The 25,981-nt window shown below is 38.0% G+C and overlaps 1 protein-coding gene across 1 annotated transcript in view; it reads right to left on the bottom strand.

Moving 5' to 3' along the window:
• Positions 1–25,981, bottom strand: part of THADA (THADA armadillo repeat containing) — a gene marked incomplete at its 3' end in the record, with an annotated part of 166,742 nt that overhangs the window by 67,989 nt on the left and 72,772 nt on the right. The window contains exon 28 of the mRNA XM_081998208.1: positions 25,142–25,310. Within this exon, the coding sequence (XP_081854334.1) occupies positions 25,142–25,310 (169 nt within the window). The remainder of the gene's footprint in view (positions 1–25,141; positions 25,311–25,981) is intronic.

Here is a 25,981-nt window from a genome sequence, read left to right as displayed (position 1 = left end):
GAGTTGTTAAAACAGTGCAAGCCATGGAAAGCCCAGATACTTCGATACCTAATGGGGAACAGTGTCCAGCAATTGACTGTCCTGAGACCCTTTGGTCCATGAGGTTCTACTAACTCTGAGCCAGCATGTTCTACGTAAATCCACCAGCATGGGAGAACTTCTTACTGCAGAATAACACAGAGGGGGGAAAAAAAAAAAGGAAAAAAGGACACCAATCCAGGTGACACCAAGGTGTGACACTATATCCTAATTAGCAAACCCAAGGACCCAGCACATCAGTGAATGGAAGCTGTGTTCTGTTCTCCAGCCATTCCCAATTTCCAGTACCTTTCCACCCTTCCTTGGAATTGTCTATGCTTCATCCTTTTTCTTCAGCTGTAGCAGCCTCAAGAAAAGGGGAAAGAGCAGAGGAGGGTGGGGAAAGGAAGAGGCAGAAAAGGAAACATCTTGGCTTGGTTCCCTGCTGGTCAATCAGCACACACATCCTTCTGTCCTGTTCACATCCATCCCCCACCAAACAGCACGCTTTCAGATGCAACACTGACAGCCTTCTGGGTCTCCCTGTCATGACATGAGAAAGTTGAGTGTTTTCTTTGTACCCAACCAGACCTTAAGACAAAACATCTGCTATTTTCCAAGTGTTCATTCTGGATGATCAAGTAAAAAAAAAATGCACATTACTTTTTGAAAAAATAAATACTTAAACGATTAGATGTCAGCTAAAGCAAAAATACAAATCATGAGAAGCAGGAAGAGACATTTTCCTCCCCCACATCAACTTTGATATGATATGAAGCTGATCATTATCTTAAGAAGCTCTCATATCAGCTCAAATTGCTGTATTCAAGCTGTGGAATACACTATTAGAACAATGAAGCAATGCAACAGTAAATGAAAACTTGTACAAAGCACAAAATTTAGCAAGTGCCTTTAAACTGGTTTTGATGCCAAGAGTTCTCCTGCATACATACAGAGACACTACAAATATAACACAACATTTTAACAGCCACAAAGTTGATGTATTGTGACATACTTTCTGTCTAACAAATTAAAACTAACATTTTGCAGCACTAGTGTTAATTTTATAGGAGGAACTAAGGTTTTGGAAACTTACAATAAACTTTTAACTTCAGACATGAAATAATGATTAGGTGGATACTCTGTGTGCATGCGCACATGTTTGTATTTAAAAGAAAACACAGCCTTCAAACACGTTGCTGCACAAAGTGCCTTTTTTAAACAATCAGATTTTCCAAAAACACGTTGAAGGTTATATAATAGCACACTTCTCAGTGAAGTAGCAAAGTTTAACTTTTCTCCCCTTAAGCTGACCTGAAGCAATAAAAACTTCTGCATGCATGCCCTCAGCTGTGTTTGGATGAAATTAAGTATACAGTACAAATATTCACATTCCTCAGTGCAAGACTAAAACAATGCTCCCAGTGTTCATTTCAGCACTTCGGGGGGGTGGGCAGAAACAACAAACTGACATCACCCTAAACTGTACATTCTCAGCATAGATCATTTAACTCCCTCAAAAAAATAATACAAAGAATACAGATGTTTCACCAGCTGAAGGAAAACACTGTGTAAATACTAAGCTTGGAAAAATATGCCACTCACCAAGCTATGCAGGTTGAACCAAGAGGGAAAGCCAAAAAAAGGGTGTTTGCAAAATGGCAGCAACAAGGAGATTACTGCACTAAGCTAAATGTGGTTTTTCAAAATTGTTCTGTCAAAAGCTTTTGCCCGAGTATTAACAGGCCAGTTATCTCAAACATGTTTCTTCTTTTCTCATTTAAAGGCAGATAAAATTTTATTCTTCTTGTATGATAAATACAACTGCCAAGTTATCTCTGTATTCTGAAAGTGAGGCCAAATTTTTCATTTTTTTTTACTATGACCATGTAGATAAAAACTGGCAAGCTGTTATGACAGGTGAAGGCATTTTTATTAGGATGATAAAGTCAAAAGTTACAATAATTATCTCTAGGGAAAAACAAGCCCTAAAAATCCCCTTTTTCTTAAAGATGAAAAGTTGCCAGTGTGATAATTCCAATGGGACTAAAAGCCTCAACTACCTCCCCAAAATTTTCCAAGAAGATATCCACACAAAAATAGATGGGAGAGTTTATAACTATCTGGTTACCTTCTGATAGCATCCTGGTGTGTAAAAATTTGTATTTGTGGAAAATAAATGTAGTATTTTATCACCAGCAAGTACGGTATGAACACAGTCCCTGCTAACTCTCACAAACAAAAGCAGCTACACAAGTTGCTACACAAGGGTAATAGTTTAAAATTACAGAAGCACAGCACATAAGCGTGTTGCACCAGACAGTGCTGGTGGCAGCCCTGTGCCCTGCGTTCTCACAGCATATGATTCAACCCCGGCCCCGCTCAGGTTTAACAACTGTGTGGATATATCAACTCTATTACAAACATTAAGGCTTTCCTTCAACCGAGGTATTTAATAATGAGAAAAAATAGAGAGAAGGTGTTTGGGGAGGCAGAGTAAATATTCTGAATTTACTTCCACATTTAAATGACAATATATTGAAGAGGAATTTCATATCTTTATCAATTCTCTTGCCATCCCCAAAAAAAGGTGTTAGAAAATCTGTCGTTTATTACATTGTTCTCATAGTCCTGGATCATTTATATATACCAGATCATTATAGGCATCACCTTTTGTTCCTACCACCTCCTTTCTTTGAAGTCTTTAATTTCATGGTGGTAATTTCACAACTAACAGATTAGATTATTATTTCTGCCATACATAAATTATACGATTGCCATATAGGATTACTATATATGAATATTGCTTCCTCAAATTTGTTTTTGTGTGAATTAATAAAGTCGGTCTGAAGTTGAAATATTTCCTTTTGCAAATATTTTTCTGAAAACTGTATAACATTTTTTCTTCCTTTACAGCAACAGCTGGCTCTCAATTTAATTTTTCCACAATTTCGGCTTTGTTTTGTCAGCACATTTCATCATCTAATTACACAATTTTGGTTTATTATTCATGAGAAAGTAGGGCTTTTAAATCCTTCTTCCAAATATATACATCAAAATTCATAAACCCAGGTTTATAAAAGAATCAAGTTGTTTTAATTAAAATGCAGGCAAGCATGTTTTGATTGAATTAAGAAGTTGTAAAATAAGGTATGAAAGTGTCTAAAGTTATGAATAAAAATACAATACTAGTTAAGACCATATATCTGAGCAAGAATAACACAGCTGTTTAATAATCTGAAAGTTATGAATGTGCCATAAAGGTACACAGCGCTGAAAAACAGCAAAGTAGCTTTCTTCTCAGTGATATATATCACAAAACAACCATTATTAAAAAAGTGTTCTTAAAATTGAAGATAAACTCCTGCTTTTGTCTAAAACAAGCCAACCAATGTGGAATTTCACATTGTGTGAAAAGTTCTTGCAATACCACCTGTGATACCATTTTGATCTTGTATTGCAAAGTTCTTGCAATACCACCTGTGATACCATTTTATTAGGTGTTTCTGCAGGTTTTTCTTCCTATTTTAGTCAGGGTGAAATTGAATTCCAGTTTAAAATTTGCATATGCAACTCAAATTCTTTATTAGGAGAAAACAAAACAATGAGAAGTTTGCTGCCAGCTATCATCATATTCGTAAGTGTTATTTACTTGGAAGTCCTAGCTGAATTTTTTCTTAAAAGCACAGAAACCTGATACCAGGTCTGACTTTATAATTACGAGGACTTTTTTTACCTTTAGGATTTAAGAGACTTTTTTAGTTATAAGATGCATGACAGCTTAAGGTACACATGCTGGGCAGAGAAGCCCAACCAAAAGACCTACAGCAGGTTGGCTGATGAGAAAACAGAAAGCCCCAATAAGTAGACAGCACTAAGAAAAGGCAAAGCTGACTGACAATTAAGGGTCTCACACACATCGTCCTAACCAGCCAGGTTGACCAGAGATGAAAGAGGCTACTGTGGAACTGGTAGCATTTCCACTCTCCGCAAGCATACTTAACTATCTTCCCAGCAGCATGTAACCAAAATCTAAAAGTCTAGAGAAATGAACACACCAGACGGTGTGTTAAAAGCAGTTAAAAATGGTAAAAATCTGATCAGCTTGTATTTCTGATCAGAACAAGCAGCAGCAAGGATACAATGAAGTCTCCTCTTCCAAGTGTCTATACCCTGTCATCATAAAAACCCACCTGTCACTGTCTTAATCCAGCTACCTCAAAGGATATAAAGCTTTCTTCCACCTTTAAACAGCTTTTTTTCCTTTTTCTTTTTTGGGGTGGTGGTGAAACAATTTGAAATGATCCTTTCCCAGACTATGTCCTTGTAACACAGTTATGCCGCACACGTCCACATGAAGGAGACAAAATGCACATAAAAGACCAAGGTACACACCCTTGTTTGCTAAAGGTTATTTACAATTAGGAAGAATGTTAAAGGATACAACTACTCCGCTGACACTAAGAACGACACTGACATGTAAGACAGACAGTCAGTACAAACATGTTTATAAAGAGTGCTCAGAAGTATGCTGCTACTTGACCCTGTAGCTTTGCTCATTTCAGCAGAGGTGATCTCCTTTCTCAGAAATGTCTGCATTAAGACACAAGATGAGAAAATAACTACAAATAAGCTATATAGATTAGATGCTTTTATTTCCTAAATTCACATAATAGCATAAAGTGAAATAAAACTTGCAGCTTCAGAAAACAATGTTCTTCTCTCAGCTAATGATTTTAAACTTATAGAAAATACATATACAGCTCTCCCTCAAACAAAAGAAAAACTAAAGAAAACATACAGTATTTTTAAAGTCTGAGGAATAATCTGCCACATTAAATGTCCAAGTGCAGGTAGCTATAACCATGGAACAAAAAAAACCCATGCTGGTGCTTTTCAAGGTCATATTACATCTTCCAAAAGCTTTTCCCCATTCATACATCAAGCCAGTCAGAACCTGTCACTGTCCCACTGTCCATGCCTCTGCGTATGAGGATCAACTTCCCTTTCCATTGCTGCGTATTTACAAGCATATTGTTACTTTTAATGGCTCCATTTACATCTGAGGAGCTCTTTTGTTTGAACTCTAAGTCAACTTTATAAAGTCTGCTGATAAGCTTGATCGTTCTTCCACAGCAGGGATTGCTGGACCTCTCTTCCAGTGCAAGTAATAGGGAAAATGTCCCTCCCTTAAAATTCTCACACAATTAGTTGCTGGCAACAACAGGGACATTAGGGGCTACAGCTATACAGATACATCAAACACCACCCATGTTTGTGCCTAGACCCTGAACTCAAATGCCATATTCCTCCATCACTGAGTAACGCAGCTGAATGCAAACAGAGCTCACAAGAATTTTCCTCAGTCAAAATTATCCCTACAAAAAAGGAACATGCAACTGAAACATGCAATAAAAGTAACTTTATGTCTAGTCAATATAACTAATGTGTGGGCTTAACTTGTAGATAAGTCAAACTGAATTCCAAGCATAAATATTGAGTAGTTCAGCTTTACAAAGGCAGTATATAGGACAACAGCACAAAGGAAGGTGCATGTAATGCAAACTCTCTTAATTACAGTGACATCCAGAAAGTAACTCGTGTAAGAGGATCTCACTGAGCTGCACCATGATGAGCTGCAGCATGAGAGGGAAAAGACAATCCTTAGCCGAACAGCCCTCCTGTATTTTTATTCTCGTTGTCCTATAAGGCAGTAGTATTCAGCACAGGAGGATGTGGATACAGCCACTTTCCAAGAAGGAAGATCACCTGAAAGAAGAGAGGACTGGCTTCCTGAAATACACATCATCCTCCTACTTTTCCATGAATGATGAAAAAAACAAAGCTTTTACTTATGTAATGGCATATTGCTTCTCAATTTTTGTAGTCTCCCCCTGCTCCCTTTCCCCCATTTCCAAAAGGATTATAAAAGAAAGTCTTGATGGCAAGGAAACAGATTTAATTAAAATCTACAGGGGAAGCATCCCAGAGACAGACTGTGCTTGTTTTGGTTGGGATAGAGTTAATTTTCTTCATAGTAGCCAGTATGGGGCTATGTTTTGGATTTAGACGTTATTAACAGCATCGTTAATATAGAGAACTCTATCGCAGCCAAAACCAGCACAGACTTAACCGAGATCCTTTAAGTTCCAGTTCACTGATAGTAAGCACATGCATGAGAATTTATGTGGGGAGAAAAAAAAAAAAGACTAAATTATGCTTTAAGTATACTTTTTTGAAAGCACTTTGCTCTCCATAGAAAACAGTGGGAAGAATACATATGTGCCAGTAAGATGTAGAGTGTATGAACAAAAACACACAGAAAACATAAGTAGTATGGCAGTATTTCCTCAGAGTTCGTCAGTCTGGGACCACTGACGATCTTGAAGTTTTCTAGTGGTATCATATACTTTTGAAACTATGAAGTTCATAGAAACACAGATAACATGATGAAACTCAAACTACAGTAAATACATGAATCATGCTACTGCTGAAACTCAGCAGATTTTTGCCTTATGCATATGGACAAGCTATTTATAAATTTTTACTTCCCATCAGGCTCAGCATGATGTCAGCTTACAATAACAAGTTAATGTTAATGTTTTCCAGTAATTTTCACAGTGCCATTTAACTGCAAGTGCCGCAGCCAAGGTAAACTTAAGGGCAAGGAAAGGGCTAACTGCATAACCAGAGAACAACGTTAATGAATTTTGCATCTCTGCTTTGAACACTTGGAATTGTACCTGCAATATATTCCTCTCTTGTTCCCAAAGTTTAATCTCGCTAGCCAGCTGATTACATCTCCCCAGCACAGCTCAAAAATTCCTTCTGGTTTTAATTAGCCACAAAGCTTCATCTCCTTGTAGATTTTTCTTCCCCAGACAAACAAGCATCCTACACTATCACAAAAAGTGCAAAACTGAAAGCTATCGAACACTTCCTGAACTCTAATAAGCTCATGCACCTTGTTTTACAGTCAGCAGCATCACAGCAGATGAACACTTTCCCTGAGAACTCACCAGTGGCAGACAAGTTAGGAAAGACATGGACCTGTTGGAGAGGGCACAAAAATGATCAAAGGGATGGAGCACCTCTCCTGTGAAGAAAGGCTGAGAAAGTTTTAGTTGTTCAGCCTGGAGAAGAGAATACTCCTGAAAGACTTTATTGCAGCCTTCCACTACTTAAAGGGGGCTTGTAGGAAAGATGAGGACAGACTTTTTAGCAGGGCCTGTTGCAATAGGACAAGGGGTAATGGATTTAAACTAAGAGGGCAGATTTAGACTAGATATAAGGAAGACATTTTTCACAATGAAGGTGGCGAAATCACTGGCACAAGTTGCCCAGAGAGGTGGTAGATGCCCCATCCCTGGAAACATTCAAGGTCAGGTTGGACAGGGCTCTGAGCAACCTGGTCTAGTTGAAGATGTCCCTGCTCTTTGCAGGAGGGTTGGACTAGATGACCTTTAAAGGTCCCTTCCAACCCAAACTATTCTACGATTCTAAGTTCCAAAGAAAAATTATGAAGTTTGCTGGCGCTCTTCTCTTCAGAGGCATTAGAAACCGTTCAGGAAAATCTGTTCTTTATTATTCTTTTTCCCCTTCCCTCTTCCACTTGCCTGCATTTGGTAAGATGTGTTTTTGACAAAAGGGAATGTCAACAGCAACAGTTTTTATGGCAGAAAGTTTTTTTTTGAAAAGCAAGTTCTTCCAATGCATTTCCTTACTTAAAACCACCTTCTCCAACATTTGCACATGCTTGCCTTTGATCTTATTATCCCAGAGGTGTACAGCTGTCTCACCGTCTCTAAATACAGTTCTAAAGAACACTTTTTTTTTAAAGCTGCTGTAGGTTAACCCTGTATTCGCTCTGGATACCGAACCGCACAGAGGTTGCCTTCTAAACACGGCAGTGCCCATGGTAGATGTTATCATGCCTACCACTTGTTCAATGCTGCAATCCTGCTGAAGTTTGACAACAAACCTCCTAGCCAGGTTTCCAATGAAAGCAAACTCCACTCCTTTCAGGCACATGAATTAAGTTAGCAGAGGCCTGATATTCAAGTTGAGCAAATCTTACTCGTTTTTACTTTCAGGGAGGACCACCAGCTGATCTGTGGCATCTGCAACACTGAGCAGAGGGCTAGTGATGATCAGCTCGATGCAGACTGCTGTGCACAAGCTGCTTGCAGAGTACAAGCCTACAGAAATCCTCTGGCATTAAAGCCTCAAATCTGGCAATGAGAGCAACGACTAGGCAATGCACCCATTTCACTACATGCCAGATTTGCTCAAGGCGGCTGAAAACCATTCTGCATCAGTGATAAAAGCAGCTATCAGGCTACTTCATACCCTTTTTCTTGCAAATAAACACCAAACAGAAGGCGGTCACAGTATCTCAATGGGATCTTTAATGTCTTTCCAGTTTGGTCTTGCCTGTGTTCATCTCCACCTACCACTCCACAGCCAGTGTCTTGTCACTTCTGTATTTTACCAGTGGCTGCAATTGCAACAGCACCCACTAAAATCAATAGTTTCTTTAGCTAACTAATTAAACACTTTCTGTTCACTACCTTTAGATAAACTAAATCAGAATCCACGGAGAGCTTGCAGTTTTAAGTCACTTCACAGTCTGAATTTGGCAGCATAGAAATGAGTGGAAGCCACCATTACTCTCTCTCCTATGATCCTGTTACTTTGTTCGTAACCTCTGATAAACCGTAAATAAAGCTGCAAAAAGGTGCCACACAGAATGGCTCCTCATCACATATATGTTACGTGTATCTCCATTATCACACTGTTGCAATATTTTAGAGTAGGTGTCTGTGCCATAGTCTGTCCTAAATCCTGACTACAAAGCATCCAAAATTTTGCTCAGCATCAGATTTTGCTGGGGATTGATGTTTGTGTTGAATTACTGGAAAGATCGTCACGTAACACAGCATTTTTTGGAAGCAGTAAAATTTACGACAAATAAAACTACAGTAAAGCACATGTAACAGTATGAAGTATGATTGCTTCAAATAAACTCAAACCCTAAAAATATTTCCATTTGGAGAAGAGGACAACAAAATGAAGAAGCAAGATCATGTTGTCAGAAGTTACAGAATCCATGGAGGTAGCTTAGGAGTTGACTTAAATTCTACACAATTCCACAAGTTAACTGCACTTGGAAAAACAAGAGAACTTTTATTTGAAATGAAGTTCCCTTTTCGCCTCTCCAAGTACTGTTAAGCCTTTTCTGTGCACTTTATCAGTCTTGTTGGCCTTACAAGACGTTAAATATTATCAACCAGCTGCTAAAGGGGAGTCCATCTATTTATTCATTTAATGTTAAGGAGGATGAGTGCTCCCCTAGTAAGGCTACAGATAACAATAGCATAAAAGCTTTTTGTTAAACAGAGTAAAAGGTCAAAATGAAATAATTATTGATGACATCATGGTTCTCACTACAAAAATCTGAAGAGATCCCTTACAGATAGCACTGTGTACAACACTAATAATACCAAGTATGAATGTTTTGTATTACAAACCATGCCAGAAAAGAACTTAAATTTCCTCAAATTTATCACCTAATTCTCTGTTTTAGTCACTATACAAAATGGACAAATATCATCTGCCACCCAAAACAACGTCATTTTTTTCCCAGGAAAATCAAGCTAACTAAAGAAAAAGACCCCAACCAAACTTCTCTAGGAGTTCAGTTGTGAGTATGTGACAATAAACATGTCCTGCTCATGATACATGAGACGGTAATTGAATGGTATCATCCATCATCCAGGGACACCTCCAAAGTGTTTTATTGTACAATATAATATACATACAAATTAACAAATATATACAAGCAGTATAATTGCAACACTTTGAAGATACTCACGGCTAATCACTGTACTGTAATTCTATACAACAAAGTTGTTTCTTAAATATCCCGGGGATCACCCATGTAGAGAAAGCCACTGTAAGTCCCATTCATGTACTGACTGAAGAAAAATATATGTATGACTGACTCCCAGCTGCTAAGTCTTTCTTCCTGTTGCCCTGTGTAATCTTTACAAATATCACTGAAATAAAACTGAAAAGACAACACTCAGATGGAACAGAAATTCCTCTGAAAGGAAAAGGCTGATGGAAAAGCATTAGCAAAGCTAATTAGCAAAACTAGTCAAACAGTTGATGGAAAAAAGTGTCAGAGGCTGCAGTGGTTATAAACAGCTCTTTTTCTGAGGAAAACTAGCTGTTAATATCAAAGTCTATCGCACTCCATAAAAAAAACCAAGAAGTTACTGTAGTAATAATTTAAGAGCTGGACACGATAAATTTAACAACATCTGCAACTTGACTTAGGAAATATTTAGGATGAGATGGTTTACTTGGACCGTGTGATCATGGAAGTTCAATAACTGAAATTCACATGAAGTGAACTTCTTGTTCCAGTGTTCACAAAGTGCACTTTGCAGTGTGCACTGTGTGTACTACGTTGTACAATACTGAAAATAGCTTTAAATGTCATTAGAAATATTAATTCTTATGTCAGATTAGATTAAAATTACAATGGTGTATATTCAATCTACCTATCTGAAAGAGTTTAATTTCAAAAAAAAAACCTTTTTACTTATCCGAGCACGCAGTACGGTTTTTCAGAAAAATGGAAAAGGAAGAACATGAAACCCAACTCTATGGGTTGCACAGTATTAAAGAAGGAAACAGAACTACAAAGTAATGTATCTACGACTGTAACCAACAGTTCACATTTTTTTCAGGGAAAACAGTATTATGCTTTTATTACTAAAGGCAGCGTGAGGTTACAAAGATAGCTTTTTTCCTGCCCAGTGATCAGTGAGTGCCAAGACACAATATTTTGTATATTTTAAAACTCGTTAAACATAAAAAGCTCATTTTTGTTTTTCTATAACCTCTTTCTTTCTCTTCTGACAACAGAAGATGCCTGATGCTGTAATATCATTTTTAGATGTGTCAGAGTACAATATTCCAAGAGAAATAACTACAGTCGTAAGAGTATTACCTCATCCTGATATCTATAGAATCTACTTTAGTTTGATTAATTTTGAAATAATTTGTTATAACATCATAATTCAGAAGTATAAATGATTGACTCAAAAGAGCAAACACAAAAAAGGCATTTCTACTGCTGGAAGCAGTTGTTCTTCATTCTTTTTAAGGTCAGTTTTATTTAATACAACATTAACTTGTACACAGTTAGTGTTGTATTAAACCAGAGAGGTTTGAAAACCTGCCCACTCAACAAGTCTCCTACGAAATCTACCCAAAGGTGGTTACACTAAGTCCTGTCCTTTTGAAATGCTTCAAGACTATCTATGGGCTGCAGTTTTATGATGCAACACAAGATATGCACATACAGAATATGTTTTTTATTAGATGTTACATCAGGTAATAACGACAATTAACAACAACTATTTGGCAACAAGATGTATATGTCAAGTCTTTTAGAGTGTTACCATGTCCATCTCTACATCTTCCTTAGGCTTTTTGGAAGTGAGTAGCATTGACTAGATGGGACAAGAGCATTATCACCTATCTGTCACATGTATGTTTCCACGATGGTATTAATTACTTTTGTATTAACACAGTAACTTAAAAAACATTAAGTATGTAGGATGTTTCATGTAAGATGCTGACAATATGATTTAGAATTTCTTATTTGTCTTGAGTCTATCAGGGTTCAAAAATTACTCCGTTTCAAAGAGCAAAGGCTCCAGCTGGTATTTCTTATGGCATAAAACAATTCAATAATTCAAAAAAATTAGAATTAAAAGAAACAAGCCAAATATGCACTCAAGAATAGCTCCATTTATATTAAAAAAAAAAAATTGGTCTCTCTACAGTTTCCTGTTCTAACTGCCAGTGGTGCCTGTTCCACCAGTGAAACAAGACGGTCAAAAAGCAGAGAAGAATAAATGAAAGATTTCTTGCAATTTACAAATGAGAGATGAATATACAATAGGCATTTTGTCTTCTATAAGAGTGTTTTGTGGGGAACAAGAGAAGTTCTAAGTTGGCTTTTCCTACCTTAGACTATTTTTTTTCCTTGAAGAATAGCAACTTAATATTATAAAGCTAAACAAATGTATACATTTGGACTGTGAAAAGGAAGAAAAGGTGCTAAGAAACTTCAACTATACTGAAGTCAAACTCAGTATGAACTATAAATGCTCAGTATCTTTCACCTAGATCATATATATTTAAGTGCTGAATTCCTAAGTGATTTCTGGTAGTAAAACAGAAATTCTAATCTTATTGTTGGTACATTTGCACCGAAAAAGGACAAATCTGATTTCCACAGTTTAAAGCTTTCCCAACACCCAATTCCGACACAGACCTTTCTGCATCTATGGAAATCCCTGTGTATAATTGAGAATAAAATTAATAACCGTTACTTATTTTCCCAAATAAAAACAGGCCAGAATGAACTACTACAGTCTGGAGAGGTCTCCTGCCAAAATCAGACTAAGACTTTCATTGTAGATGTGAGGGCATACTGAATCTGAAGCACACACTTTTGAATAAAATTAATACACAGACACATTTGACAGGCATTTCTGACAGCATGGTAATAACCCTACTGTAGTAAGCAACAATATACCAGGACAGCAGCTATTCTTTCAGAGAGGATGCGGTCCAGAACAGACATATGGAGCACCTGAAACAAGAGCTGGCAGGAGGGAGTTGATAGTGAGGGTGCCAGGGTAACAGGGAGAGATAACAGAGGTGCAAGCCTGAGAAGGAATGAGGGAGGACATAATAGAAGCACCTGCTGCTTATCATGCCTTCAGAAGCCTCATTCATTCTTTGCTTGCTTGAAGCTGTGTGGGAGGTTTCCACACTCCCAAACATCAAGGCAACTCTGATGATTGGGAGACAACTGGCACCTTTTATAAAGGAAGGAGCAGAGAAAAGGAACCCTGACAGGTAATAAATTTAGAAGCATCTCTACTACCCTCTCAGCATTCCTCTTGCCCTCTTCTGCAGTTAGACCCCACCTAGGCTGTTTCTAGGACCTGATGAAGGCTCTGCAGGGTACATAAAGTCTAAGAGCTGCCTGCAGCTCCACTGGAAGTCGCATTTCCAATGAACCAACTCAGAATACACATTATTTGTTGAAGGTTTTCACAGCAATGCCCCAGAACTGGAACTATGTTGTACTAGACAGTGGAAAACAAATTTCCTTTCAATAGAGCATTCCTCCCCACATAGTCCCTGACCTAAAAGCAAAAAATACAGATAGACCCTTCTAGTAAGACACCACCCCATCACCCCCCAAAAAAAAACCTCCACTAGATACAAGTATAACACAGATGCTTCTTGTTAGTCCTGCCCCCACATAAACTTTCTGTCCCATGTAGTTTCTTTATGTCAGTCAAATATCTGTACAATCCTTCCTCAGCCTGGATATCCATTTCCCATTCTCTTCTGCCCCATGAATAAACAGCATCAGAGGAACAAAATCAGAGCAACACACTTCCAGAGTATGCCATCAGTTCAGATTCAGAGTCATTTAGAGTCCGAGTAAGAAAACCACTTTATGGCAAACAGTCATGTGAAAACTGTTCCTAGAAAATTTTAGCATCATAACAATTAATTCAGAAATGTAGATAGTCTAAGATAATTAAATTAATAAAACCAAAAAAAACCAACAGTGGTACAAAACACTACTGCAAGAAATGCCTGTGACATAAACAGAAAAAAAAAGTAAAGCAAGTAACATGCTTTAAAATTTGATTGAAGAAGGAAAAACTTCATAACATTCATTGAAAAAGATTCTAATTTGACTCATGAACACTCTGAAATTGAACTTGACGCCTTGGAAAAATGTCTTATTCTTGTGCAGTGTTTCCTTTGCTTCAGTTTCTTAGATTTCCAGCTTTTTCCTCCTCTCATTTTTTGTTCAACTATTTGAGATTCTTGCATCCTGGCCTTCAGTATAGGTAAATCTTCACAGAGTCACCCACTTAAAACCACGCGTCTCTTCATTCACTTCTCCCATCCAGCATTCTTTTAAAGGCCAATTTTTCCAGTTTTCTCCTCCTTTCATGGAGGGTATCCTTCTGCTTTGTAAACAAGCTGAGGAAGCTACCAAAGGCGGCACCTTCCCACAATTCTCACTATAGCCTGAACTTCTGAAAACACAGAGCATAGTAAAAAGACCCCTCTGTTCATAAATATTTTCTTATACGTCCTCCAGAAGTCAGAACTTATCATGGAGGGGTATTTTTAAAAGTATATCCAGGAAATATATCCAGGATTATCTTTTTTTTGGCTCTGAAAGTTTTAAAGACATGGTTTCTAGATCAAAAGGAAGAGAAAAATATCCTATGCGGGTGGGACCGAAAACTGTTTTTGGAGATGAAAAATGAACTCCGTGGAGTACTACATTAATCCACTGCACCACCTAGGAGAATATTATATCTTCAGTACACTTTAAAAGTTTCAGCTTTTCCCTTCCCAACTGTAAAAACATCCTCTGCCTGTGACAGAGTGATAGGATTGCCTTCCTGACTAATCATGAGGGATACTTCAAGATTTGTAATATAAAACAGATGCAAGAAATATGCATAGAATTGAACACTTAAAAAATTCAGAATTCACAGGAGTTCAACCGCTGTGCTGGGAGGTCTAAATCAAGTTAACCAGCCACTGCCTAAAATAGTTCAACTCTCTTCAGGAAGATTTAAGTAGTAAAAAGTAGAACACTGGGCCAACAGTATTTGTTTCTAACATCTCCATCAATTAAAAAGAAAATAATCTATCCATTGTGAAAACTGTACCTACAGGAGGATTTATCTTTCCTTAGTTTAATCATAACACCTAATAAAAGTTGTTCTATGTAACCACATTCATATATAGTGTTTTCAATCACTTATCCAAGACATAACTAGGAAGCTAGCTGAACACTAGTGACGCTTTATGGCTGTAACTGAACGCCAGGCAGGGCACCTCAAATGGCTGCACGCAGAGCCACCCCCCAATCTCTGCTAGAAACGTGGGTTGCAGGAGCTTTTATTCATTAAGGGGCGGTACTAGGGGCACTGCATCAGGGAGGCCAAAACATCTGCAGAGCAACTGCTCGCCCTACCCACAGTAATAAGCATCAAAATCTAGAGTGTGGGAGAGATGGAGGCAAGTGATTCATCAAGGCATCTAGTCCACTTTACAGAGGGGACAACTGTCACACTATCCCCAGCACAACCCAGAGTGGTCCTTATTATAGTTACCTCTCAATTAAAAACAGCAGCAGTCTTGTTTTCACTAATTGATGAATATTGCTATTTCTGTACTAAAACCACACTTTTTTTTTAAACTTCAAAGATGTGAACACATCTCTGCATATCCTTAGTTGCTGTAGGAATGGACTCAATAATGATGCAGAAACTGAATGAAAAGATCTAATAGTTGTAACAACTGTCTAAATCTATGCCCTTCTGAAAACTAGTGACATCTCTTAGGAAGTCATAGACACAATATTTGGGAGCATTACTCATGACGGCTAAAGCAACTTCAAAGCAATGTCCAACTAGCAGATCTGCCCAGTCAATTAGCACTACCACAGTTTCTTAAAAAGAAAAAAAAAAAGGAAGCAGCTGAAAGAAAACCTCTGGCAAAATCTCGTCAATGATTTTCTTTCAGAGACTGCCTCCTCCCATTCTTGGAACTTAGTTGCATTTCTGTTGCATTCATAAATAGCGATCATCTTCTCAGAATGCTTACTGCTCCTTGTATCAGTGTACCCCTATGTAACAGTTACTACATATTTACAACATGAATAAGGCAACTGTTCTGTTTATTGCCAGCTACATATAAGTGAATATGTTTTCAACTTGACATCAGTATTTCTTTTCTCTTTGTACTAACCTTAAAAGTAAGGCTTATCTTGAACACTAAAAACTGAGCTTAGAAAAGAAACAGCTGGAAGGAAGTTTCACTGGAAAACATTTAATTATAGCAGGTTTATTTCTTTGATCTGTAGATAATGTAACATGTTTACTATATTGAGTTTTTATAAGCCAACATTGAATTGCTACACTTCAAACTTTACTGCCAAGCCAAATAAAATGTAATTCACCATAGTCAATGCTTCTGTGCTACTGAATAAAGCCAAATAAACAGTATACTGCTTCCCCATTCATTCCCTCAGAACCTAGAGATCCTTTGTCTTCGAAACAAACAGGAAAAAAATATGGTCACTGACACCCCTACTGGTAATTCACATTAAGGCTTTTTAGGTCAAGCTAACAAGTAGTATACCTCTCTCACTCAGGCACAAGGACCAACATCCAAGAATGACCTTCAAAATATATTTGCCTAATTTGCCTCCTGTTTTCATAATCTCACACCCTAGCCACTGGAGTCTGTGGGTTTTTATTACCTATTCAGTCCTGTAATAAAGAAGGTCCTGTGATTGTTTGCTAGCTCTTCTTCATGCATCATTCTTCTCTGCTTTATTTTCAAATGTTCATACTTATTTAAATTGTCTTTACTCGGCTGAGTAAGCGTCCCAAGTATTAAAGCCATAAAACACGAGGGTGATGATAATCTCAAATATCTGAAGGTTGACCTTCCTTTGTAGCAACTTAAGCTAAAATCCTCCTCCTCTCAAAGGAACAAAAAAGGCATCCACGTTCGTTAGGCAGGCTCTACTTTCATCAACAACAATCTGTCTTAATACAACTCTTCCAGATAATTAAACTACCTAACATATTAATGTTTTTCATCATAAACTGCATCTTTTCAACAGTACAACTATGTACTTTTGTTATCTTCAACAAAGTCACATCCATGTCTCTCTGGCTCAGAGATAAGACAGGACATGCAGATGTTTCTCCAGCTGCTTGGTCTCTCTTTCTCTTTTTCCTCAGCTTGTGCTATTGGTCCTTGCTGAAAGCAGCACACTGATGCAGACAAATCTTTGTACGACCCAGCATGACTATTCTCAGATTATGCTCTTGTCCCGTTTTTCTTGCTGCTTTAATGAAGTCTCCAACCATCCTTTAGATCACTTCTTCCATCTTTAAATCACTTACTTCTTCCATGTCTCCATTAATATGTAAAACATCAGCATATCCAAAGAGTTGATACAGATAATTTTAAAGTCTACCATTGCACAGATCTTGCCGTATTCAATAAACTCCACAATGAAAAAACAGAAACAGCAAATCACGTTCATAAAAGCCCTGTGCAGATGGCAGAAAAATCTGCCATGCAACCATGCAAGTTTTTTAATAATGTAATTTTTTTTTTTAATACAAGAATTCTAGATTCTTTCATTGTAAAGTATTTTTAGAAAGATGAGTCTAATTCTATAGGATGCTGCTATTCCATGAAAAATAGTAACTGCTAATTTAATCTTTAAAAATAATGTTAATTAAAGAGTTATGAAGCCCTCCATCTAATTTTTGTCACATACAACTAAGACTCAGTCTGTTCTTTAGACTTGAGAGCAACAGTGTTACTGTTTTCAAAAGCGGAACAAAAGGAGGTTCAAAAACTCCAACCAACACTCCTTGCACAAGACTTCACATTCATACGCCAAACAAAACTGTTTGAATTAGTGAACATTAAAAAAACCCAACAAAAACCCAAAAACCATTTCTTTGAATCAGCGTACTACTGTAATACCAATTTAGTTAATTTGAGCTACAGAATTTTGTGGAAAAATTCAAAGTGTGGAGAAAATTTGAATACTAAGAGTAAGAATTTGTGAAGAGTAACTGACTGCTGATTGATGCCATTGGAAACAACATGAAATAAGTGAATTTACATTTTTATCTTCATGAAGTTTTAACCCTGCATCAAAGCATAACAAATTCTCCCTGTTTCATCTGTCTGTTGCCAGTTACATTTTGTATTTCTTTAAGAACAGGTCATGTGCACCCCCCAGAGAGAACAAGATACTGTTCTCTTGTGATGCTAATCACTGGCATATGCTCAGGGAACAAATTTCAGGATAAATCAGTAGGAGTGACAAAGTAATAGCACTAAGTGGGAAGACTGCAGTGAGAAGAGAAGCTACCAGCCAGACCTCAGATGAGAAGATGGGGGAAATGGACAGAAATCTTCCTAGGGACCACAGCAGAACAGGCAGAATTTCTGTGACTCTACCAGTCATGACAGGAAGGATCCACCTGCAAGGACACGATAGGCCAGCAGAGGTTTTTTATTATTTTATTCCATGTAGTTGTTGGGTTGCTTGTACAAAGTACCAAAAAGACTTTAAATAATCTTTATGAACAAAACATCTTCCACTAGAAATTGTTCCTCAATGATATGTGCAGCTGGAAACTTCTATGAAAAGCTTTACGTTGGACAGTACAATCCATCTCCTGATGGAGGCAGTAAATGGAGGCAGCATGCACATTTAAACAAAGTCATGCAGTTCCTTCTCTTCATATACAAGCAGCAAACGATGAGGAAAAAGTTACTGAAACCTTCTTTCTCCTAATCTGTGCCGAAAAGATGCCAAAGGGAATGCAAAATGCTCTCCAAATAGAAGGGACTGCATAGTGAATAGGACAGATAAGAGAAGCAAAGTGTTTTGTACTGTTCTGTATCCCAGTCTCAAGCTGGACACTGTCAGGATTTAGTTATAAATCCACACAAGACCTCCAGGAAGTAGGTTAGCACCGTCAATATTTCAGAAGTGTGCAAAACAAGGCAGAGAGAAGTTAAATGAAAACACAATGCCTCTTTTAATAACTTTAATTTACCTGATCCCGTATGTTCTAAAAACACGTAACTGTAGGCTTGCCAGAGTGAACATGAGGAAGATCAAACCTTCCTTATCATATAAGATAATGACCCAAGTGATGTGCAGATTCTTTCATTTGAAAAAGAAATAAACCTTAATAGTAATCACATCTGTTCCATGATTAATTGCAGCTGTCCAACAAATTGTTCTCAATATGAGCAGTACATAAAGGTATGTACACACTCAAGAGTGCAGATTTTTCCAGTGCACAAATGTGAAAGAGATTTCTGGAAACTAATGAGTGCAGAACTGTGACTGCAAGCTCCAGTTATACTGCTGCTATTCTACTGTACTAATAACAACTAGATTTTAGGTCTAGGCACATCACATAGCCTTTGAAATCCAGCATCAATCACATTAACCAATTCTCACAAGATAAAAACAAAAGCTGAAGTCTAACATCTGCTTTTCTTGGCAAACCAATCTGAGAGTCCATGCATTTGGGAGTGTTTTTTAATCATCATAAATAATTTACAATCAGATGAATTAAAGGTGCTGCCTTGTTTTCTGGGCAAATATGCTTAGGGTCCATGTAACTGCTCTTTACTTTAAAGCACCCAACAGAAGAGGTTAAAGAATTAGAGGAATTAAGAGGTCTGTGTGCAGATGCAGGACTGTGATCTTGTTGGGATCATGGAGACAAGATTGGATAGCTGACATGTTTGGAGTGCTGCAATGGAGGGATACAGGCTCTTTTAGAAGGAAGATGAGAAGATGGAGTTGTCCTCTGTGTGAGAGCGCAGCTGCAATGCATGGAGCTCTGCCTGGGGATGGATGATGAGCCAGCTGGGAGCTTATGGGTACAGACTAAAGAGCACACCAGTATGGGTGACACTGTAGTGGGTATCTGCTATAGGCCGCCAAATCAGGAAGAACAAGTGGACGAGGCCTTCTACAGCTAGAAGTAGCCTTGCATTTTCAGGCCATGCTCCTCATGGGGAACTTCAACCACCCTGGTATCTGCTGGAGGACCGACACAGCACAGCATAAGCAATCCAGGGGGATCCTAGAGACCACTGATGACAACTTCCTAACAAAAGCAATAGAGGAGACAACAAGGAGAGGTGCTCTGCTGGACGTCATACACATAAACAAGGAGTGACTTACTGAGGATGTGAAGGTCAAATGCAGCCTTGGCCGCAGTGACCATGAGATGGTGGCGTTCAGGATCCTGAATGGAGGGAGCAGGGCAAAAAGCACGATCACAACCCTGGACTTCATGAGAGCAGATTTTTGCCACTTCCTGGATCTGACTGGTAGAATCCTGTAGGATAAGGTCCTGCAGGGAGCAAGGTCCAAGAAAGCTGGTTGATATTCAAGGATCACTTCCTCCAAGCTCAAGAGCAGTCGCTCTCACCAAGCTACAACTCAGGCAAACATGCCAGGAGGTCTGCATGGATGAACAAGGAGCTTCTGTCAAAACTCAAAAATAGAAAGGGAGTACAGAGAAATTGGAAGCAGGGACAGGTAGCCTGGGAGGAAAACAGAGACACTGTCCAAGCATGCAGAGACATAATCAGGGAAGCCAAAGCCCACCTGGAGATGAATCTAGCTGAGGTGAGGCTGAGGTACTGAATGTTGTCTTTATCTCAGTCTTTACCAGTTAGGCCCACAGTTAGGAACAACAGAGGCCCAAGGTTTCTTTCCCTAGTATGCCTAGAAGCTTACCTTCTTGGACTCTGTTCAGTATAAAGTGTAAGTGTACAGAACATGTTATCTAAATAGTATATAAAAACTGTTCAAAGTTCCAATCAGTTATTTCCAATCCAAGTACAATTAATGCTTATAATATTTAACCCTTTATTTGCAATCACAATCCTAAAAACTAATTTGAGTAATTTATGTCAAAATTTTGATGGTTTGCGATCTACAACAATAAAAGCTGTGAATGTTATACACACAAATCATGCAAACCAGAATTAACCAGGTGCAGACTGACAGAAATAAAAATTCTGCATAGCTTCATGAAGATGACCCAATCACTAGCAGGATCAAAGAATCACTAAAAAATAACGATTGGGTGAGTGGCAGGAATCTCAAGTGGTCATCTGTCCATCTCCCAGGCCCAGGCAACTAAGTGCTGAACATTAATGCATCCTTAACGTATGTTAGAAAGTAGTTTCCAACATTTAAGCTCATATTTGACTGCGTTAATGAACTAATGGAGAGAAGTATACCTTTCATGATCAGCTATCAACACCTTTCATTTTCCAAGATTAACTATTTCTGTAGAAATCTCTTGAAGGTTACAGCCAATTTTTGCCCTAGCCTTTCAAATTTCCTCTCTGCACACTCCAGCTTCAGTATGTTTCTGCTTGCTTTGCATTCAGTAAAGAACTCCTAATTTGTCCAAGCTGGTGTGTTATTACACTTTCTAGCTGTTCTGTGTTAGGTTCATTCCTACTTCTGGAGTTATCATTTCTTTGAAGAACTACCAGGTCTCCATAATTCCTTTTTCTGCTTAGGTCTCATTTCCATGGGATCTCTCTCTACGAATTCTAAATTTAAACGAACCTTGAGCTTTACTAATGTTTGGAGGTCTTTGATTAACTCCTGGCTCTAACAAGTGTTTTGAACAAGACATTCAGGCTTATTGCAACTGCACAGAATTAAGACAAACTGAAGACTGGACATCAAGACTCAAAACACACTCTTTTACATAGGTGTCATTTTTACTGTGGTTTTAAGAGACCCAGTTAAGACTGCTGTCTACGAGAATAGACATTTCTACAAAAACACAGACATGAAAAGAGAAAGCAGAACATGTCCCTATCTGCATGGCTTACAAATACCACTATGAGTCAAACCAGTACATTGAAATTACTAATAGCAAGTACAGGTTATTGAATAAAACATTTCTGAATTAATTACAGCTTAATTATAAATTTCTTAATTACTCTGAATAGATGGAATACATACTGCAGGAATTCCAGCCCTAAAGAGGCTCAAGGTCAAAAAAGCGTTTGATCCTCCGATAAGGATACTTCACAATCTTCCCAAATACTTTAAGTTCCGTGGCAACTGCCAGAAGTCAAAAAGTTTCACGAACATAAAGGCCTCCCTAGTTATACATTTCGATATACTTCCAGAAGTCTCTACATAAAGCGCTGGATGAGCTCTTCCTTTCAGCTCATCAGCTAAAAAAACCAGATCTTAAAACAGAAGCAGCCAGAAATGTTTCATTCAAGAAGACCAGTAGAAGATTTCTGCCTTTTCTCACGGATTACAAACATGACTGTCTCCTCTTCCCCCTATTCCCCATGCCAGATTGGATTATGGAGCAAAGTAGAAACCGCACTCAGAAAGGAAACACTACGCATAGAAAAGATTTTTCTTTGTCTTGTTCAAGTCAATGCATTTACTTATGATGCAGAACTACTCCTTGAAGAATATCATCAGTTCTGTGAGAGTTACACAACAGCAGTATTCCTCCTAGATAATTCTTGAAAAGAATTCTTCTGTAAAACATGAAAACTGTAGGATTATTTTATCCTTATGAACATTCATATTCCTATGTAAATTGAGACACAGTTATCACACTGGGGAGTAAAGGCCATGTTTTCACATAATGCAAAGGTCTGAAGTTAAACACAACACATTTGCATCCACTGTCAAAAAACACTGCTTGTCAATCTCAGCATTTTGAAAACCAGACTATGTTTGGACAAGCACTCCATGCTGAACTCTTTTTGAATGTTCTTGCTATAAATTAACATTTGGCTTGCAACAGATGAAGTGATTACATAATTCTGAAACATAACTGAAATATACCTTCAACATTCATTACATTTGGCACTGACACATAAAGCTTTAAGTCTGAATAATTCCAACTTTCCTGTTCAAGATTTGACAGCATATGAACACTGAAATAAAAAAAAAATAAAAATCATGCAACAAACTTAGTCAGCTTCTGACTAATGGGGCTGAAAAAACAAAATGAAATTACCGAATGCCATTTTCATAAGATATTGGCCTTGTATTGCTGGGGGGGAAAAAAAAAAAAAAAAAATCTAAATTTTACAGAGTTTTGTACAGACTCACTCTTTTTATTAAGGGTTTTTGTTTTGGGTTTTTTTAATCAGAGAGGAAGATAAATTCTCTGCTGTGTCATGGAAATGCAGTGCAGCTTCAAACACTGCCAGATCACTGTCTCTTCAAGTAAGCCTTCAGAGAAACACTGCTTTAACAAATAGTCCTGTGATATAATTTTCTACAGTTCAATGAGCCTTAGCAGCAGCTTTGCAAATCGCGTCTTACATTGATAAAAAGAAAACTGAAAGCATGACTCCAACAACCCCTGGAACTCCCAGTACTTTGCTCTTTGTACTATTTACAGGAGGTACATGCTAACTACGTGTTGAACTACCTGGCATTAGTGTTTTAAAGGTACAACATCAAACACCACCACCTCCCTTTTTGCACATCTTTACCGCCCTACAGTATTTCTTCTGAGTGTTATTTTTAGCTAGCAGCAGAGTTCAGCCTTTCAGCCATACACTAAATTTGATTAAGTATTAAATGAAAACTTTGTACAACCTTGATTCACAAGTCATAAAAGCAAAGCCCAAGACAAATGCGAGAGACCAAACATCATTGAACTATTATGGTATAACTGACATGTTTTTGAAGAATGTCATACTCTGACAGCACCAGTCTCTCCCTGGTGCAGTACCAACTGCAGTAGTAGTTCATAGTAGCTGCTGAAAATTCACCCAAAAAAAAAAAAAAAAAAAAAAAATCACATTAAAGCCCTGAGACTATCTCCTGCCTCACAGCTATGGAAAAGAAAACTCCTTACACCTATGCATAAGACTGTGTTAGCAACACAGGATTAAAAACCAGATCATCGATCATCCTTTGGGCTCTTTCAGAACCAACGCTCCACTGTTCTTTTTTTTTCCAGGTTACTAAGAAGGTGGCAGTGGCTTTATACACTATAGCCAGTTTATACCCTCATGACCAGAGTTATAATCATTTTGGACTGAGAAAGCACTTAATTCTCTCTGTTGGAATAACCCTCTCTTCCTAATGTTTCAGGAGTTTCATGACACACCAGAGCTGCACAGGTAGAATTATAAAACAGAGTCACAGAATAGTTTGGGCTGGAAGGGACCTTTAGAGGTCATCTAGGCCAACAGCAGGGACATTGTCAACTAGATCAGGCTGCTCAGAGCCCCGTCCAACCTGACTTTGAAAGTTTCCAGGGATGGGGCATCTACCACTTCTCTGGGCAACTTGTGCCAGTGTTTTACCACCCTCACTGGTGAAATTTGATGACCGCAATCTCCTCCTTCCAACGCAGATGCAGAAGCCCACAGGTCTAAGCACTTGCGTGCATACAGGTGCATGGACTGCTTTTCAAAGCAGAAAAGACTGGATACAATCATCTCACACCCTGCAACAGCCCTCACTTCAACTTCAATCATCATCCAAATCCAGATTCAACTGGCTGAAGCCCTTTACCGGTAAAGTCAACAGTAACAGCTCTAGAGGGACTTCACTAATTTCCCTGTCCTAGGTTTGCTGTAAGGTCATGATTTTAAAGGGAAATAATATGCTGGGAAAAAATACACTAAAAAAACCAAACCAAAACCACATACACCCCACCACAGAGTTTACAGTGGGAATGTGTAGTCAGCTTGCCAACTAAGGCAAACTAACAAAGCTGATCATGTACAATATGGCTTTGTTGGAGGGTTGCTTGTGAAAAACAGGCAATAAAAATGGGTAACTTATTACCATGATAACTTAAAAATCAAACACAGTGAACTGACTGCCATAAACCAAAAAGAATGATATATGGGGAATGAAGAAACTTCTGATTCCAAACCAACACCAAGCTGTTCTCCAGAATGTTTTCACAAGAATACACTATAAAGCTTATCACAAACTTGTACAGCAAACTGACAGGAAGCTGCTGGTGTAGCAGGAAAACCAAATGAAGTAATATATAAATATGTAGGTAAGTAGCAAGTCTCAATATCTACAACACTATTGGTGCTTGGAGTTCAGCTTTGCCTCGGATTTGCTCTGTGATTTTGGGCAACTCATATAGATCTCTCTGTAGATATGTGCAGACAAAGATCTTTGCTCTCAAAGCACTTTAATCTCCACAGATGAAACATTACACGAAACATAAATGTTGATATTTACAGCTTACAGCCTTCTAACAACGGTTGCAATGTGCAGTCCACATTTATCATCTGATAGAGTCGACTCAAAAACAGTCTTCATACATGTTTTGACAATCTGTGAACATTCAGCACAACTTATTGCGTGTTATCTGGCTGTGAAGTATCACCAAAAAAATCCCACAAAAACCCCACACAACCCCCAAAAACTTACTTGCAGAAGCGTTCCATGAATAGTATTCTGTCGTATGCAAGGACTGGTAGAGTCTGGAAGGCCCTCCAGCAAGGACAGCACTGTATGTGGAACTTCATTTACCATAACAAATGGAACAAGGGCCCGACCTGACATCTCACGTGAACGGTAGACAGGAGAGTGCCCACACCTAGAAAAAGGAGAAATACCTATTTTCTGTCATCTCGCTGCAATCCACTGCTGTGGCTAAAACAAAACAAAGGATAATGCAATGAAAACTAAACCACATTTCTCACAGATTAAATGTACAGTCTTTCTTCTCAGTAGTGAGAAAGTATTTGCACAGAAACATAAGTCACACTAGAGCTATGTTGGATGCTTTTTTCCCCCCCTTCAGAAGTTCCTGTGTTTACATAAAGTTTAAAAAAAAAAAAAATCTATTAAGTAAGCAAGTCCTGGTAAGTATATGGTCCTGTTCCATCTTTCTTGATATTTATGTTACTTAGTATATAGCAATCACATTCAAATGTATTATGAGTTACTAAACTCCATGTTCTTAATCAGATGTTTCCATCAGAACACAAAATGGTGTCCCTTGGAATTTTAGGCTGTATCCCCCACTGGTTTTTAGAACTTTTTTAAAGGCAGGAAGTAAAGGACACATTGGAAAATAATTTTTTATTATTTATAATTCATATCTCAAAACCAAATACTTTTTATTATTAAAAATTAACTGATAAGACTCAAGACCGCATATAAAACACAGGCCAAAAAGAACCTTTTACCCTTTGATGTTATTAAGTTTTTAACTGACTGTAGATTTATGAATATACATAGAATTAATTATTCAGCTATATTAAC

The sequence above is a fragment of the Phaethon aethereus genome, assembly GCF_964289735.1.
Source record: "Phaethon aethereus genome assembly, chromosome: 3".
Taxonomy (NCBI): domain Eukaryota; kingdom Metazoa; phylum Chordata; class Aves; order Phaethontiformes; family Phaethontidae; genus Phaethon; species Phaethon aethereus.
The sequence above is the reverse complement of the archived record's forward strand: the minus strand, read 5'-3'. Positions and strand labels throughout refer to the sequence as shown.